At 50.8% G+C, this 14398-nt stretch overlaps 1 protein-coding gene across 1 annotated transcript; it reads left to right on the top strand.

Moving 5' to 3' along the window:
- The first annotated feature begins 4174 nt into the window (after positions 1-4174).
- On the top strand, positions 4175-14180 carry LOC306816763 (uncharacterized protein). Its single transcript, XM_079333192.1, has 6 exons — positions 4175-4459; positions 9630-9711; positions 9893-10262; positions 11523-11676; positions 11761-12698; positions 13120-14180. The coding sequence occupies exons 2-6, from the start codon at positions 9657-9659 to the stop codon at positions 13952-13954; spliced, it is 2352 nt and encodes a 783-aa protein (XP_079189318.1). The 5' UTR covers positions 4175-4459; positions 9630-9656; the 3' UTR covers positions 13955-14180.
- The last annotated feature ends 218 nt before the right edge of the window (positions 14181-14398 follow it).

Genomic DNA, 14398 nt, shown 5'->3' with positions numbered 1-14398 from the left:
TAGATGATTACTTTGAACTTGCTAATGATAGAAACACATGCACATCTTCTCTTTAAGTTAGTAAAGCAATTAGGCTTTGTTATTATACATTCAACTGAGGAATTTAACATCTAGTGAGATCAGAATCTTGCAGCAATCAGTAATAATTCAGATATAACAATTAAAAAAATTTTACTATCAGACATAATTAATTATACATGTGACATTAGATGATTACTAAGGACTAAAACACTGTACTGTCATCCCAGTGTCTGCAACAGCTGATAAACTTTAAATCGGTGAAGAATTAGATAATCACTTTTGGAAAATGATTTCTAAGCTCACTAAAAAAATATGTCTAGCTATCATATTGGTAGGGTTAAATTGCCAAGTCAAAGCAACTCGAGTATGGTTTTGCTGCAGAAAACACCTGGGTCTGTTGGCAGTTCCCCATCCAGACAGAGCCAGGGCGTGGCCAGAGCCCAGGCTTTAACTGGAAGAGAATTCCCTGACATATCTTTAAAAAAAAGCTAAGACTTTTAAGAACAGAAGCTGCAACTAAACACTGTAGGGTGAGACAGCAACTAAACCCATCCAGCATTCGTTTCTCTCTCACGTTTTTCTTTAGGCTTGTTTTCTTTCGCAAGAACTACAAGATCATCAGTTTAGAGGAAACTTCCAACGAAGCTCAGATATCATTACTTGGAACTAAAAATCATGAGACAACAGAGAGGCAGCCTGGATAAAAGAGATACATATGCAATTTAAAAAGAAACAGAAAAGATCTTGAAAATGACATGTCTCATAGATAATTATACCAAGAGATGTTAAAACACATAAAAAATGCTATCTGTGCATACAACAAATCCAATATCAACATCTTATGAGTTTGCCTATTACAAAATTGGTAAATTCACACTATACAATCAATAGTGTTAATTATCACCTTAGTAAAATAAAAGCACGCTTAAGAAAAATCAGTTAATCAGTATTAATATTAAACATAATTGGAAAAAACATTGTCTAAACTTAGTGACACTGAAACTTAATAGAAATGAAATCTAACAGAATTAACTTAATAGAACTTAGCCTTAGTTAATTTTAGCAGAACATATTTGGACTCTAAAAAAACCACCCGTGAAGGAAGAGCTCGCTGAATAAAAATGACAGAAGCATTATCTGCCTGTAAATATTGTTGGGTATATAAATTTCTAATTGTTACAGTAAAAACTCATAACGTTATAACAATGCTACAGTGCACTCATATAGTTTTGAACTCTTCTAGTAAAACCGTAAAAACCACTTTAACCACTAACCGCTTTTAACTGTCCCGCTTTCTTTGTTTTTCTTTTTTGTTTTGGTTTTGGTTTTTGTTTGTTCTTGTTTTTGTTTTTTTTTTTGTTTGTTTGTTTTTGTCGGGGCGGGGGGAACCGCGTCCCTCGGGGGAACATCACAGCCTGCGCCGCCGCCGAGCATCGGGCCGGAAAAAGACCTTTATCCCAGCACCATGTCTGGAGCAATGACCCCCATGCCCAGAGCTCCTTTCACCTGGCCGGGCCCCCTGCTCCCTTCTTTTGCTGCATACGCTCCAAACTAAGGGACTGAAACGGAGGATCCGACATTCTTCGCATTCCTCGGCACAGTCTGAAATGAACAAACTTTCCTCGGGACCACTCACTCCCGAGAGCCGAACCCGGTGATCTGTGCTGGCACCGCGGCCGTGAGACCGGCACCGGCACCGCCACACGCAGCTTTTGCGGGGACATTGCTGTCTTTTCGCCCCCGCGATCAGAAGCTGTCGGGCTTTTTTTCTCTCTCTGATTTGTCTATTGACTAAAGTTCTTAGTTGGGCTAATTTTCTCTTTCTCGGGGCAATCGCTCTGCATTTGAATATTCGTGATCTACATTTGAATGCCCGCTCTGACTGAGCTCTGGTAACTCTCTTCTTAGGGCTGCTGTTAACTCTTCAGGGGACACCACGGGACAGCCCGTAAGTTCTTCTGGCTCCGAGTCCGCGCTGTGGCTGCCCGAGACTTTCCGCAGAGCCTGCAACTCTGTCTCAGGGACCGCTGATGGTAAGAACGGAGTGACTGTCTCTTCCCTCACCAAGCACTCGTGCAAACGCAGCAAAGGCAGCCACAGGGTCACCCGGAATAAATCCTTTTCTTGACTCTATCTAAATAGTCTTTTAAAACCCTCTGGGTCGCACTTGACTGCTGTCACAGAGAGGATATGCTGGAGGATATTTAACTTTGTCTGCATTTCTTGATTTTCTTTCGATAATAATTTCTCCATCCCTCCAGCCCCAGCTGCTCTCCTTTTCCATGGTTCTTCACTGCACTGCACACGCTTTTCTCTTGGAGCTTTTCTCGGGAATTTCTTCGTCCCGTGCTCCTGCCGCTTTCCTCCCATCCCCTCTTTGGCATCTTCTCTCTCTTCTGCATTCTTCGGGTTCTCTCCGGAGTCGCGCTCCGACCCCGCTGCCGTGGTTCTGCCGCGGCAGCCCAGGCTGCGCTTCTGCTTCTTCACTCTGCGGACCCCTTTCAGACACTAAGGCTAAAACACTAAGAGACAGTAAGACACACTAAGTCTAAAAAGTTTCGGCTCGCTTCATGCACCATGTGTACAGTTTACCACATCGCCAGGGTCACCAAATGCAGGAAGAAACTGGACTTCTGAACAGCAAATCAATGTGATTTTTGCAGAAGCCAATTTATTGTTTACAATTGACCCCAATTATACATTTCTAGAACCATCACCCACATGGGAACACACTTTACAATTAGTAATTTTAGAATATGAATCCACCCCTTCAACCCCCCCAAAAGTCTGTCATTGGTGGTCTTCACAATCTTCACTGCCCCCTGCAATCTTGAATCTTCTAATCTTGGTATTTGATGTTTTCAACGTCTTCTCTCCCGATTTAGCACAGTTGATGTTCCAGCGTCCTTGGGGGGTTTCAAACAAGTTATGGAAAAACTCCCGAACCTTTCTCATGCTGTGCACCTGCTGTAAACACTGATCTAAACTGAGAAACACACAAAGACAGCGAGTGTGTGAAAGGGATGTGAGAACTAACAGCAAAATGTGCAGCAAGAAGTGACCAGCAAAACACACCAGCTCAATATGGTTTATTGGCTGGGGCACACACACACACACAGACATGTCCAGTGGGCTCCAAACCCCATTCAGCACTGCAACAGCCAGGGGGAACTCAGGGTCACTAAAGGAGAATTTTCAGGTTCTTAAATGGTATTTCTGGGAAATTTGGGCTCTCCCCAGGGAAATCTTGGAATCCCTCTAAGGAATTTTGTGGTTCCTATAGAAAATTTTTGGGAATGGTCCTTAAAGGGAATTTGGGAGGGTCTCATGGGAATTTTGCTATTCTCATAAGGAAATTATGGGGTAAGTAAAGGGAATTTTGCTGTGTTTGTAGGGAATTTCGGGGCCTATATTGAGAATTTTGACAATTATGGCGTCTGCAACAGGAAGTTTATTTTTTAACTTTGTATCCAAACATGGGAATTTTAAAGTTTCTATTAGAATTTTTGCAATGTTGGGGTCCTCAAATGAAATTTTGAAGTATCCCATAGAGGATTTTTGGGATTTTTGGTATCTCTATAAAAAAACTGGTCAAACATGGGAAGTTTAGTTTCTCTAGAGGAAATTTGTAGAATGTCATAAGGGAATATTTGGGAATTCAGTGTCCAAAAGTGGGAATTTGGGGGGAGGGTGAGGGATTTTGGGTGCTGAAATTAAGAAGTGAACAGCTGGCATGAACCCTATGAGACCCAGGGCTCTGATTTTAGAGTGATTTTGGCTCCCTTGGGGGGTTTCAGGCCAGTTTGGGTATGTCTAAGTCCATTTGGGTGATTTTAGGAAAAAATGGGCACTTTCAGGGTTGATTTTCCGGCCATCGGGGAGATTGAAGGGTGATTTTGGGCCAGTTGTGTTGGTTTTTAATCAGTTTTGAAAATTTTAGACCCTTTGGTTAGAGTTTAAGCTCATTTGGCTGATTTTATGCCAAACCATGTGAGGATACAGGGTGGATTTATGGATCTTTGTTTCTAAGCTAAACCTGATCAATTCTCAGACCAATTTTAGGACCTGTTAGATGATGTTAGGGCCATTTGCATGATTTTAGACCCCTTTGTGTGAATGTGTGCATTTGAGGCCCTTTATTGGTGATTTGAGGCCAAACCAGATCCTTTTAGGACTGCTCAGTGCTTTGGCCCCGCCCCTTTCCCCTCAGAGTACCTGCCCTTCCCTTGACCCCGCCCCTTTCCTCTCACAGTTCCTGCCCTTCCCTTGACCCATCCCCTCCCAGTTCGGGGTTTGGAATGGGGGAGGAGGAGGAGGAGGGAGGGAGGAAGAGGCGCAGCGACAGCAGAAGCAGGATGAGACAAGGAGCAATTTGAGCGCGAGCCCAGAGCTGCCTGAACTCGTAGCCCCCCCGGGACCATCGCCCCCCATCCTGCAGGTGCCCAGGGAGGGGAGCTCGCCCCCAGTATCCCGGGTGGGGTCCCTGGGTTTGGAGGTTTTCGGGGGGATGTTTGGATCTTGCCGGGCTCTAGGAACGCAGATGCCCCTCGGGGGGACATCGGGGGGTCCCCGGGAGGTGTTTTTGGGGGTGCTGGTGGGTGTGGGCAGAGCCCCGGCGGGGGCGGGGGGATGCGAGTCCCCCCTCGGTGGGGGTTGGGCTTCCCGGGCCGGGCCCTGCGAGCTCTGCCAGGGCCCCGTGGGGAGCGCACGGGAGCAGCGGGATCGGTGGCGGGACAGCAGTTTGGGAGAGCCCCGGGAGAGGCGCGGCTTCCCTGAGCGGGAGCACAGAGAGAGGAGAGCTCCAGAAGGGCAAAGCGGGGAGCCTGAGAGGGGGGGACCCCTGGCATTGCCGGGACCCTGGCGGGGGGTGCTGGGGCTGGAGGGGCAGCACGGCCGGGAAAGGGATTCGGGGCTCCCGATGCCGCCAGTGGCTGCTCCCAGCGTGAGCCCAGTTGCTCCACGCGTGTGCTTCCAGTTTTCTCGGCACTCCCAGGATGAGCCCTGTCACTCCCAGGCATTCCCCATTATGATGGAATTTGCCCCCAGCATGGTCCCAGTTGCTCTCAGTTCCTCCCAGGGTCACCGAAAATGAGAGAAAGAAACCAAAGCACCCAACAACAATTTTAGAGAGTCATGGCATACTTTATTATCTGGGGAGGATGTTGTGGCCAGGATGTACCACAGAAATCATCTCATCCACACATAACCCATGTGTACAGAGAGAATCATTCCATGACGCTCATTTTTAGGAGATTTTTGTGATCTTTTATCCAGTCAGTACTCATAGAAATGAATTGGGTCAGTGTTCATTGGTCTCAACTTGCAAACACTCAATTCCTAGTATTTGGTCTCCTTTTGGATCCGGATTTGTTCCTTTCTGATGTTAATTAGATCTTCCATCCCTCATTTTCTTATTAGTCCTTTCAGAGATGTCTGCAGCTGTGCCAGAGGCAGAGTCTGGGGTGGATGTTCCTTGGTGGCCACTGATGGCCCTTGAGCATTCCAGCTGCTTCCAGTGTGTTGATGTGTTGAGTTCATCTGGCCTCTCCTTATGCAGCAATGCCCTGGAAAGAAAATTACATTTAGGGCAAAGGCAAAGAAAACCCCTTGATTAAACTTATAGAAAAAATTTTAAACGGATATGTTTTCCAACACCACTTTGGTCCAGTATGTTCCCAGTTCTCCTAGCACAGTCCCAGTCACTCCCAATACTATCCCAGTATGAATCCAGTCTTTGCCAGCACAGCGCCACTGACTCAGACTCTCCCCCAGTTGCCCCAGCATGGTCCCAGTTTTCCCCCCAGCACATTTCCACTTGCTCCCAGTTAGGTCTCAGTCACCACCCCTATGGTCTCAGACACTCCCAGTATATCCCAGTTGCCCTGAACCATCTCATAGTCATTTCTAGGCACTCCCAGTTACCTCAGTGTGGTTCACTTGCCCCCAGTTTTATCTCAGTTCCTCCCAGTTCCTCCCAGTGTGTGGGAATTTGTTTCCAGCATGGACCCTATAGCTCCCAAGGACCCCCAGTTGGGCTCCAATCACACACACTCTAATCCAACTCTCAGTATGAACCCATTATGATCCCAGTCACTTGCAGGCTGATTTTAGTCACAGCCTGATTCCAGTGGTCCCCAGTGTGACCCCAGTTGCTCCCTGTCAATGCCAGCATGACCCCAGTAGCCTCCAGTGTAATCCCTGTGACTCCCTATCACTCCCAGTATATCCCAGTCACCCCCAGCATGCTCTTAGTCACTCTCATTCCTTCCCAGTTGCTTTCAGCCTGATTCCAGTTGTTCACAGCCACTCCCAGTCCATCCCAGTATGATTCCAGTCACGCTCAGTGTGATCCCAGTCTCACCCAGCATGGACCCAGCTGCTCTCACTGTGATCCCAGGATGATCAGAGTTGCTGCCAGAACAGTTCCAGTTGTTCCCAGTTCCTACCAAGATGATCCCTAGAATGGCCCCAGCCTCTCTCAACATTGTCCTGCTATCTCCCAGTTGCCCCCAGAGTGGTTCCAGTCCCCCCAGTATGATTACAGACACTCTCATTATATCCCTGTTGCTCCAGTAAAGTTCCAGTTACCTCAGAATAATGCCAGTCTTTCCCTGTTATTCTCAGTTGTCTCCAGCCTGATCCCAGTTTCTGGCAGTGTCCCATACTCCCAGTTGTTCCCAGTATGATCTCTGTTCTGGCCTCAGTCCCCCCAGCATGGTTCCAGTACCTTGCAGTTGATCCCACTTGCTCCCAATGTGTCCACATTTTCCTCCCAACATTGGCCCAGTAGCTCCCAGTAACCCCCAGTCAGGTTACATTCCCACCCTCTGTAATTCCAATGGCTCCAAGGATGATCCCAGTAGGACCTGTAGTCACCCCCAGTATGGTTCCAGTCATCTCCAGTATGACCCCAGTCACTCCCAGATTCTCCCATTATTCTTCTAATCATGCCCAGAGTGAATCCCAGTCAATCCCAGTATGGTTCCAGATGTGACCAGCCCTTCTCCATCATTCCCAGTCTGATTGCAGTATGATCCCAGTCATTCTCAGATATTCCCAGTACTATTCCAGTCACTCCCAGTATGGTTCCAGATGTGACCAGCCCTTCTCCATCATTCCCAGTCTGATTGCAGTATGATCCCAGCCATTCTCAGATATTCCCAGTATTATTCCAGTCACTCCCAGTATGATCCCAGCTAGTTCCAGTAGGATCCTAGTATGACTGTCATGGGCACAGCTGTTCCCATTATCATCCCATGTGGTTCCAGTTGCTCCCATTTCCCCTCATTGTGGTTTCAGTCTCCCAGACCATCCCAGTTGCCGCCAGCATGTTCCCAGTCACTCCCAGTTGTCCTCAGCTGCTTCCAGACTGTTCCCAGTTGCTCACAGCCTCTCCCAATCACCCTCAATGCAGTTCAAGTTGCTGCCAGTATGATCCAGTATGATCCCAGTCCTTCTGAGCATGGTTCCAGTTCCTCCCAGTGTGATCCCAGCTACCCCCAATTGCCTCTAGCACAGTCCCAGTCCCTCCATAGATGATCCCAGTACCTCTCAGCATGGTTCCAGTCATGCCCAGTGGCCCCCAGTATAGAGTAGTAGCTCCCACTTGTGGAAACTGCTGCTGGGGGTTCTTTCTGACCCCCAGGTGCTCTAGAGGCACCAGACTTCCAGATGCTCTACAGGCACCTATCTCTGGAGCTCTTAGGCTCCTAGTTCATTGGGTAATCCTAAAATAAGCAAAGCAGCTAATAGTTAAAATAGTTATTTATTACAAAGCACGTCTTATTACAAAGCACATTAGTCTCAACAGGCAGTAGCAAAAGCAATGGCAAGCAATGGCAAAAGCAGCAGCAATAAGCAAATGGCTAGAAGAAGCCAGAATGGCTAAAGCAAGTGGCCAGAAGCTGAGTAGCTAAAAGCAACAACTCTCCAAATACATACTGTTATATAGGGTTTTCCCCACAAGTTAAGATGCAAGCTCAGACCACTACTCTTGAACCTATTAGAATCCCGGTTTCTGAGCTCACCAGGTTACGTGTAACAGGATGCAAACACTCAATTGTGTTCTATCTAAAAAATGTCAGCAATATTCTTACTATAACTCAGTTATGTCTTAAGTCCTGTATACAACTGCAGGCCTGGAGCCTCTACTGAAGATACCAAAATCTTTGCCTTGGAAAGAAAATGAAAAGTGTTTTAGGGCAAAGGCAAACAAAACCCCTTGATTAAACTTACAGAAAAATTTTTAAACGGATACGTTGTCCAACACAACTTTGGTCTAGCATGTTCCCAATTCTCCCAACTGCTGCTACCACAGTCCCTGTCACCACCCATATGGTCTCAGACACTACCAGTATATCCCAGTTGCCCTGAACAATTTTATAGCCATTTTCAGGCACTCAAAGATACCTCAGTGTCCGAGTTTAGGACAAATTTGGGGAAAGACCTCCAAAGGACCGTCCCCCCCCCCCCCGCCCCAATTCCTTCCTTCACTGGGCTCTGAAAGAATTTTCTTCAGGGGAAAGTGGAAAAAACTTATTTATTAACAAAAACACAAGAGAAACACTTCCCAGCACAGACCCAGATGACCAAAAAAATTTCACTGAGAGAGAGAGGGACGAACTCGGTTGATCTTCGCTGGGAAGGGCGGCAGAGCTTCTTTGGCAGACTTCCAGAGGCAGTCTCTGAGGTTCAGATCCGTCTCCTCTGGAGCCAGTGCAAATTTTCGGGATGAGGAGAAGAAGGAAGAGAGGGAGGGGGCAGCCAGGGTAGCCAGCAGGGTAGCAAGCTGGGGGCAGCAAGAAGCGAGCCAGGGGCCAGCAGAAGCAGCAGCCGAGCTAAGCAGCCCAGGGGAGGGGCGGCCGGCAGCTCCATGGTGGGGGCAGGGAGAGGAGCTAGTCATAACATCAACCCAGGACACTCAGGTTGGTTCGCTTGTCCCCAGTTTTATCCCAGTCACCTTTAGAAGAGTCTCTGTGCCTCTCAGTATCATTAGTTTTATTTTTTTTAGGGAGGGGGAATGTTTGGAGAATGCAGGACTGAAAAGCTGAGCAGAAAATGCCCCTTGGGGAGACACTGGGGGTCCCAGTGGCGACTGCCAGAAGAGGCAGCCTGGAGGAGCAGAGCCCTGTGTCCCCCAGGACCCCAAAGTGGGGAGCCCAAAGAGGGGGGAGCACCTCTACTGGCAGGACCCTCAACAGCCTGGAGAGGGGCAGGGGGGACTCCTTGGACCCCCAGCACCCCAAAGCAGAGAATAAGGGGACAAGGGACCCTGGGATCCCAAAATCCCACAGCATCCCTAAATGGGGAGAGGGAAGAGAGGAGAGCTTTTCAGATTCCTGTGACTCCCAGCAGCCTGGGGAGGGCGGGCACTGAGTAGATGGGGGACCCCCAATAGGAGCGTGACCCCCAGCAGCTGGGACGGGGAGCTCTTGAACACCAAAGGGAAGGGACCTTTCCCAGGAACTCCTGGGAGGCATTTTCTGGGCTGAGTGTTGGTGTTTGGGAGGTTTTCATGGACCTCAGATGCCCGGGGACTTCTAGAGATGGACTTGGGCAGGAGGAACCTCCAAGACAACACTCTCATCACATGTTTTTCTCCAAACCAGGATTTCCCATTCCCAACCCTTGGCCTGATGGAGGTGGAGGAGGCTGTGAGAAAGAGGAAGATGGTCCAGGAGCCCCAAGCAGGTGAGGAGGAAGTCAGTGCCCCTTTCCCCCCTCTGTCCTGCTCCATCTCACAGCCCAGCATGGCCCTGTCTTCAGGATAACCCCAGCTGCCAACGCTGTCCTGCCGGGGATACACTGGGGAGATCTCCTTCCCCTTCCCCCTAGCACGGAGGCAAATCCCAACCTCTCTTTCCTCGCCCAGATAAGGAGCTGAGCACGGAGACCAGGGAGGACAAATCCCCGCGGCAGAACCTCATGGAAGAGGCCGTTTGCAGCGGCTCCACGGTGCAGGAATCCAAAGGGGAAGAAAAACCGCGGAGATCCTGCACCAGGAGGAGCTGCAAAAGCAGATCACCGGAATCTGAAGAGGAAAGACCCAGCCTGGGCTGGGCAGGCGGCCAGAGATGGAGCCAGAGCTCAAACCTCATGGTCCATGAGCAGCCTTGTAATGGGGAGAAGCCCCACAAGTGCTCAGAGTGTGGGATGAGCTTCAGATGGAGATCCAGCCTGATCCATCACCAGAGGATCCACACTCGGGAGCATACCTACGAGTGTGAGGAGTGTGGGAAGAGGTTTCGCACCAGAGGCAATCTCCTCCTGCACCAGCGCACGCACACAGACGAGAAGCCCTTCCTGTGCCCTGACTGCGGGAAGAGCTTCCAACGAAACTCCAGCCTTACAAACCACCGGCGCATCCACACTGGGGAAAAGCCCCACAAGTGTGAGGAGTGTGGGAAGAGCTTCAGCCACAGCTCCAAGCTGATCTGCCACCAGAGGATCCACACTGGGGAGAGGCCCTGTGAGTGTTCTGAGTGTGGGAAGAGGTTTCGCACCAGAGGCAATCTTCTCCTGCACCAGCGCACGCACACAGATGAGAAGCCATATCGCTGCCCCGACTGCGGGAAGGGCTTCCAACGAAACTCCAATCTCACCAACCACCGGCGCATCCACACAGGAGAAAAGCCCCACAAGTGTGAAGAGTGCGGGAAGAGCTTCAGCCACAGCTCCAAGCTGATCTGCCACCAGAGGATCCACACAGGGAAGACGCCCTACAAGTGTTCTGAGTGTGGGAAGGGCTTCAGGTGGCGTTCAGAACTGATCCGCCACCAGAGGATCCACACTGGGGAAAGGCCATACAAGTGTGGGGAGTGTGGGAAGGGCTTCAGTCAGCATTCCAACCTAATCCTTCACAAAAGGATCCACACTGGGGAGAGGCCCTGTGAGTGTTCTGAGTGTGGGAAGAGGTTTCGCACCAGAGGCAATCTCCTCCTGCACCAGCGCACGCACACAGATGAGAAGCCATTTCGCTGCCCCGACTGCGGGAAGGGCTTCCAACGAAACTCCAATCTCACCAACCACCGGCGCATCCACACAGGGGAAAAGCTCCACAAGTGTGAAGAGTATAGGAAGAGCTTCAGCCACAGCTCCAAGCTGATCTGCCACCAGAGGATCCACACAGGGAAGACGCCCTACAAGTGTGAGGAGTGTGGGAAGGGCTTCAGGTGGCGTTCAGAACTGATCCGCCACCAGAGGATCCACACTGGGGAAAGGCCATACAAGTGTGGGGAGTGTGGGAAGGGCTTCAGTCAGCATTCCAACCTAATCCTTCACAAAAAGATCCACACTGGGGAGAGGCCCTGTGAGTGTTCTGAGTGTGGGAAGAGGTTTCGCACCAGAGGCAATCTCCTCCTGCACCAGCGCACGCACACAGATGAGAAGCCATTTCGCTGCCCCGACTGCGGGAAGGGCTTCCAACGAAACTCCAATCTCACCAACCACCGGCGCATCCACACAGGAGAAAAGCCCCACAAGTGTGAAAAGTGTGGGAAGAGCTTCAGCCACAGCTCCAAGCTGATCTGCCACCAGAGGATCCACACAGGGGAGAGGCCCTACAAGTGTGAGGAGTGTGAGAAAGGCTTCAGGTGGCGTTCCAACCTAATCCTTCACCAGAGGATCCACACCGGGGAGAGGCCCTACGAGTGTTCCGTGTGTAGGAAGAGGTTTCCCACCTGCTCCAAGCTCTTCAAACACTACCAGACACACACAGGGGAGCGTCCCTACGAGTGTGAGGAGTGTGGGAAGAGGTTTTGCACCAGAGGCAATCTTCTCCTGCACCAGCGCACGCACACAGATGAGAAGCCGTTCCGCTGCCCCGACTGTGGGAAGGGCTTCCAACAAAACTCCAATCTCACCAACCACCGGCGCATGCACACAGAGGAAAAGCCCCACAAGTGTGAGGAGTGTGGGAAGAGCTTCAGCCACAGCTCCAAGCTGATCTGCCACCAGAGGATCCACACAGGGGAGAGGCCCTACAAGTGTGAGGAGTGTGGGAAAGCCTTCAGGTGGCGTTCCAACCTAATCCTTCACCAGAGGATCCACACCGGGGAGAGGCCCTATGAGTGTTCTGTGTGTAGGAAGAGGTTTCCCACCTGCTCCAAGCTCTTCAAACACTACCAGACACACACAGGGGAGCGTCCCTACGAGTGTGAGGAGTGTGGGAAGAGGTTTTGCACCAGAGGCAATCTCCTCCTGCACCAGCGCACGCACACAGATGAGAAGCCGTTCCGCTGCCCCGACTGTGGGAAGGGCTTCCAACAAAACTCCAATCTCACCAACCACCGGCGCATCCACACAGGGGAAAAGCCCCACAAGTGTGAGGAGTGTGGGAAGAGCTTCAGCTACAGCTCCAAGCTGATCTGCCACCAGAGGATCCACACAGGGGAGAGGCCCTACAAGTGTGAGGAGTGTGAGAAGGGATTCAGTCACCGTTTCAATCTAATCCTTCACCAGAGGATCCACACTGGGGAAAGGCCATACAAGTGTGGGGACTGTGGGAAGGGCTTCAGTCACCGTTCCAACCTAATCATTCACCAGAGGATCCACACTGGGGAAAGGCCATACAAGTGTGGGGAGTGTGGGAAGGGCTTCAGTCAGCATTCCAACCTAATCCTTCACAAAAGGATCCACACTGGGGAGAGGCCCTGTGAGTGTTCTGAGTGTGGGAAGAGGTTTCGCACCAGAGGCAATCTCCTCCTGCACCATCGCACACACACAGATGAGAAGCCATTTCGCTGCCCCGACTGCGGGAAGGGCTTCCAACGAAACTCCAATCTCACCAACCACCGGCGCATCCACACAGGGGAAAAGCCCCACAAGTGTGAGGAGTGTGGGAAGAGCTTCAGCCACAGCTCCAAGCTGATCTGCCACCAGAGGATCCACACAGGGGAGAGGCCCTACAAGTGTGAGGAGTGTTAGAAGGGATTCAGTCACCGTTCCAACCTAATCATTCACCAGAGGATCCACACTGGGGAAAGGCCCTACAAGTGTGGAGACTGTGGGAAGGGCTTCTGTCACCGTTCCAACCTAATCCTTCACCAAAGGATGCACACTGAAGGAGAGGCCCTATGAGTGTTCTGTGTGTAGGAAGAGGTTTCCCACCTGCTCCAAGCTCTTCAAACACTACCAGACACACACAGGGGAGCGTCCCTACGAGTGTGAGGAGTGTGGGAAGAGGTTTTGCACCAGAGGCAATCTCCTCCTGCACCAGCGCACGCACACAGATGAGAAGCCGTTCCGCTGCCCCGACTGTGGGAAGGGCTTCCAACAAAACTCCAATCTCACCAACCACCGGCGCATGCACACAGAGGAAAAGCCCCACAAGTGTGAGGAGTGTGGGAAGAGCTTCAGCCACAGCTCCAAGCTGATCTGCCACCAGAGGATCCACACAGGGGAGAGGCCCTACAAGTGTGAGGAGTGTGAGAAGGGATTCAGTCACCGTTTCAATCTAATCCTTCACCAGAGGATCCACACTGGGGAAAGGCCATACAAGTGTGGGGACTGTGGGAAGGGCTTCAGTCACCGTTCCAACCTAATCATTCACCAGAGGATCCACACTGGGGAAAGGCCATACAAGTGTGGGGAGTGTGGGAAGGGCTTCAGTCAGCATTCCAACCTAATCCTTCACAAAAGGATCCACACTGGGGAGAGGCCCTGTGAGTGTTCTGAGTGTGGGAAGAGGTTTCGCACCAGAGGCAATCTCCTCCTGCACCATCGCACACACACAGATGAGAAGCCATTTCGCTGCCCCGACTGCGGGAAGGGCTTCCAACGAAACTCCAATCTCACCAACCACCGGCGCATCCACACAGGGGAAAAGCCCCACAAGTGTGAGGAGTGTGGGAAGAGCTTCAGCCACAGCTCCAAGCTGATCTGCCACCAGAGGATCCACACAGGGGAGAGGCCCTACAAGTGTGAGGAGTGTTAGAAGGGATTCAGTCACCGTTCCAACCTAATCATTCACCAGAGGATCCACACTGGGGAAAGGCCCTACAAGTGTGGAGACTGTGGGAAGGGCTTCTGTCACCGTTCCAACCTAATCCTTCACCAAAGGATGCACACTGGAGGAGAGGCCCTACGAGTGTTCTGAGTGTAAGAAGAGGTTTCCCACCTGCTCCAAGCTCTTCATACTCTACCAGACACACACAGGGGAGCGTCCCTACGAGTGTGGTGAGTGTGGGAAGAGTTTTCGCACCAGAGGCAATCTCCTCCTGCACCAGTGCACGCATACAGATGAGAAGCCCTTCTGTGGCCTGACTGCAGGAAGAGCTTCAGGCGAAACTCCAGCCTTACAAACCACCGGCGCATCCACATTGGGGAAAAACCCCACTGGTGTGAGGGGTGTGGGAAGACCTTCAGCCACAGCTCCAAG

The sequence above is a fragment of the Erithacus rubecula genome (assembly GCF_903797595.1).
Source record: "Erithacus rubecula genome assembly, contig: scaffold_88_arrow_ctg1, whole genome shotgun sequence".
NCBI lineage: Eukaryota > Metazoa > Chordata > Aves > Passeriformes > Muscicapidae > Erithacus > Erithacus rubecula.
Note: the sequence above shows the minus strand (reverse complement) of the source record. Positions and strands in the feature narration are given on the sequence as shown.

Excerpts from the sequence above, each read along its gene's own strand:
- LOC306816763 (XM_079333192.1), top strand. The coding sequence starts at position 9,657 with ATGGAGGTGGAGGAGGCTGTGAGAAAGAGGAAGATGGTCCAGGAGCCC. Across the intron at positions 9,712-9,892 it reads GGTCCAGGAGCCCCAAGCAG|ATAAGGAGCTGAGCACGGAG; the intron begins GTGAGGAGGAAG and ends TTCCTCGCCCAG. Across the intron at positions 11,677-11,760 it reads AGAGGCCCTACGAGTGTTCC|GAGTGTGGGAAGAGGTTTTG; the intron begins GTGTGTAGGAAG and ends TACGAGTGTGAG.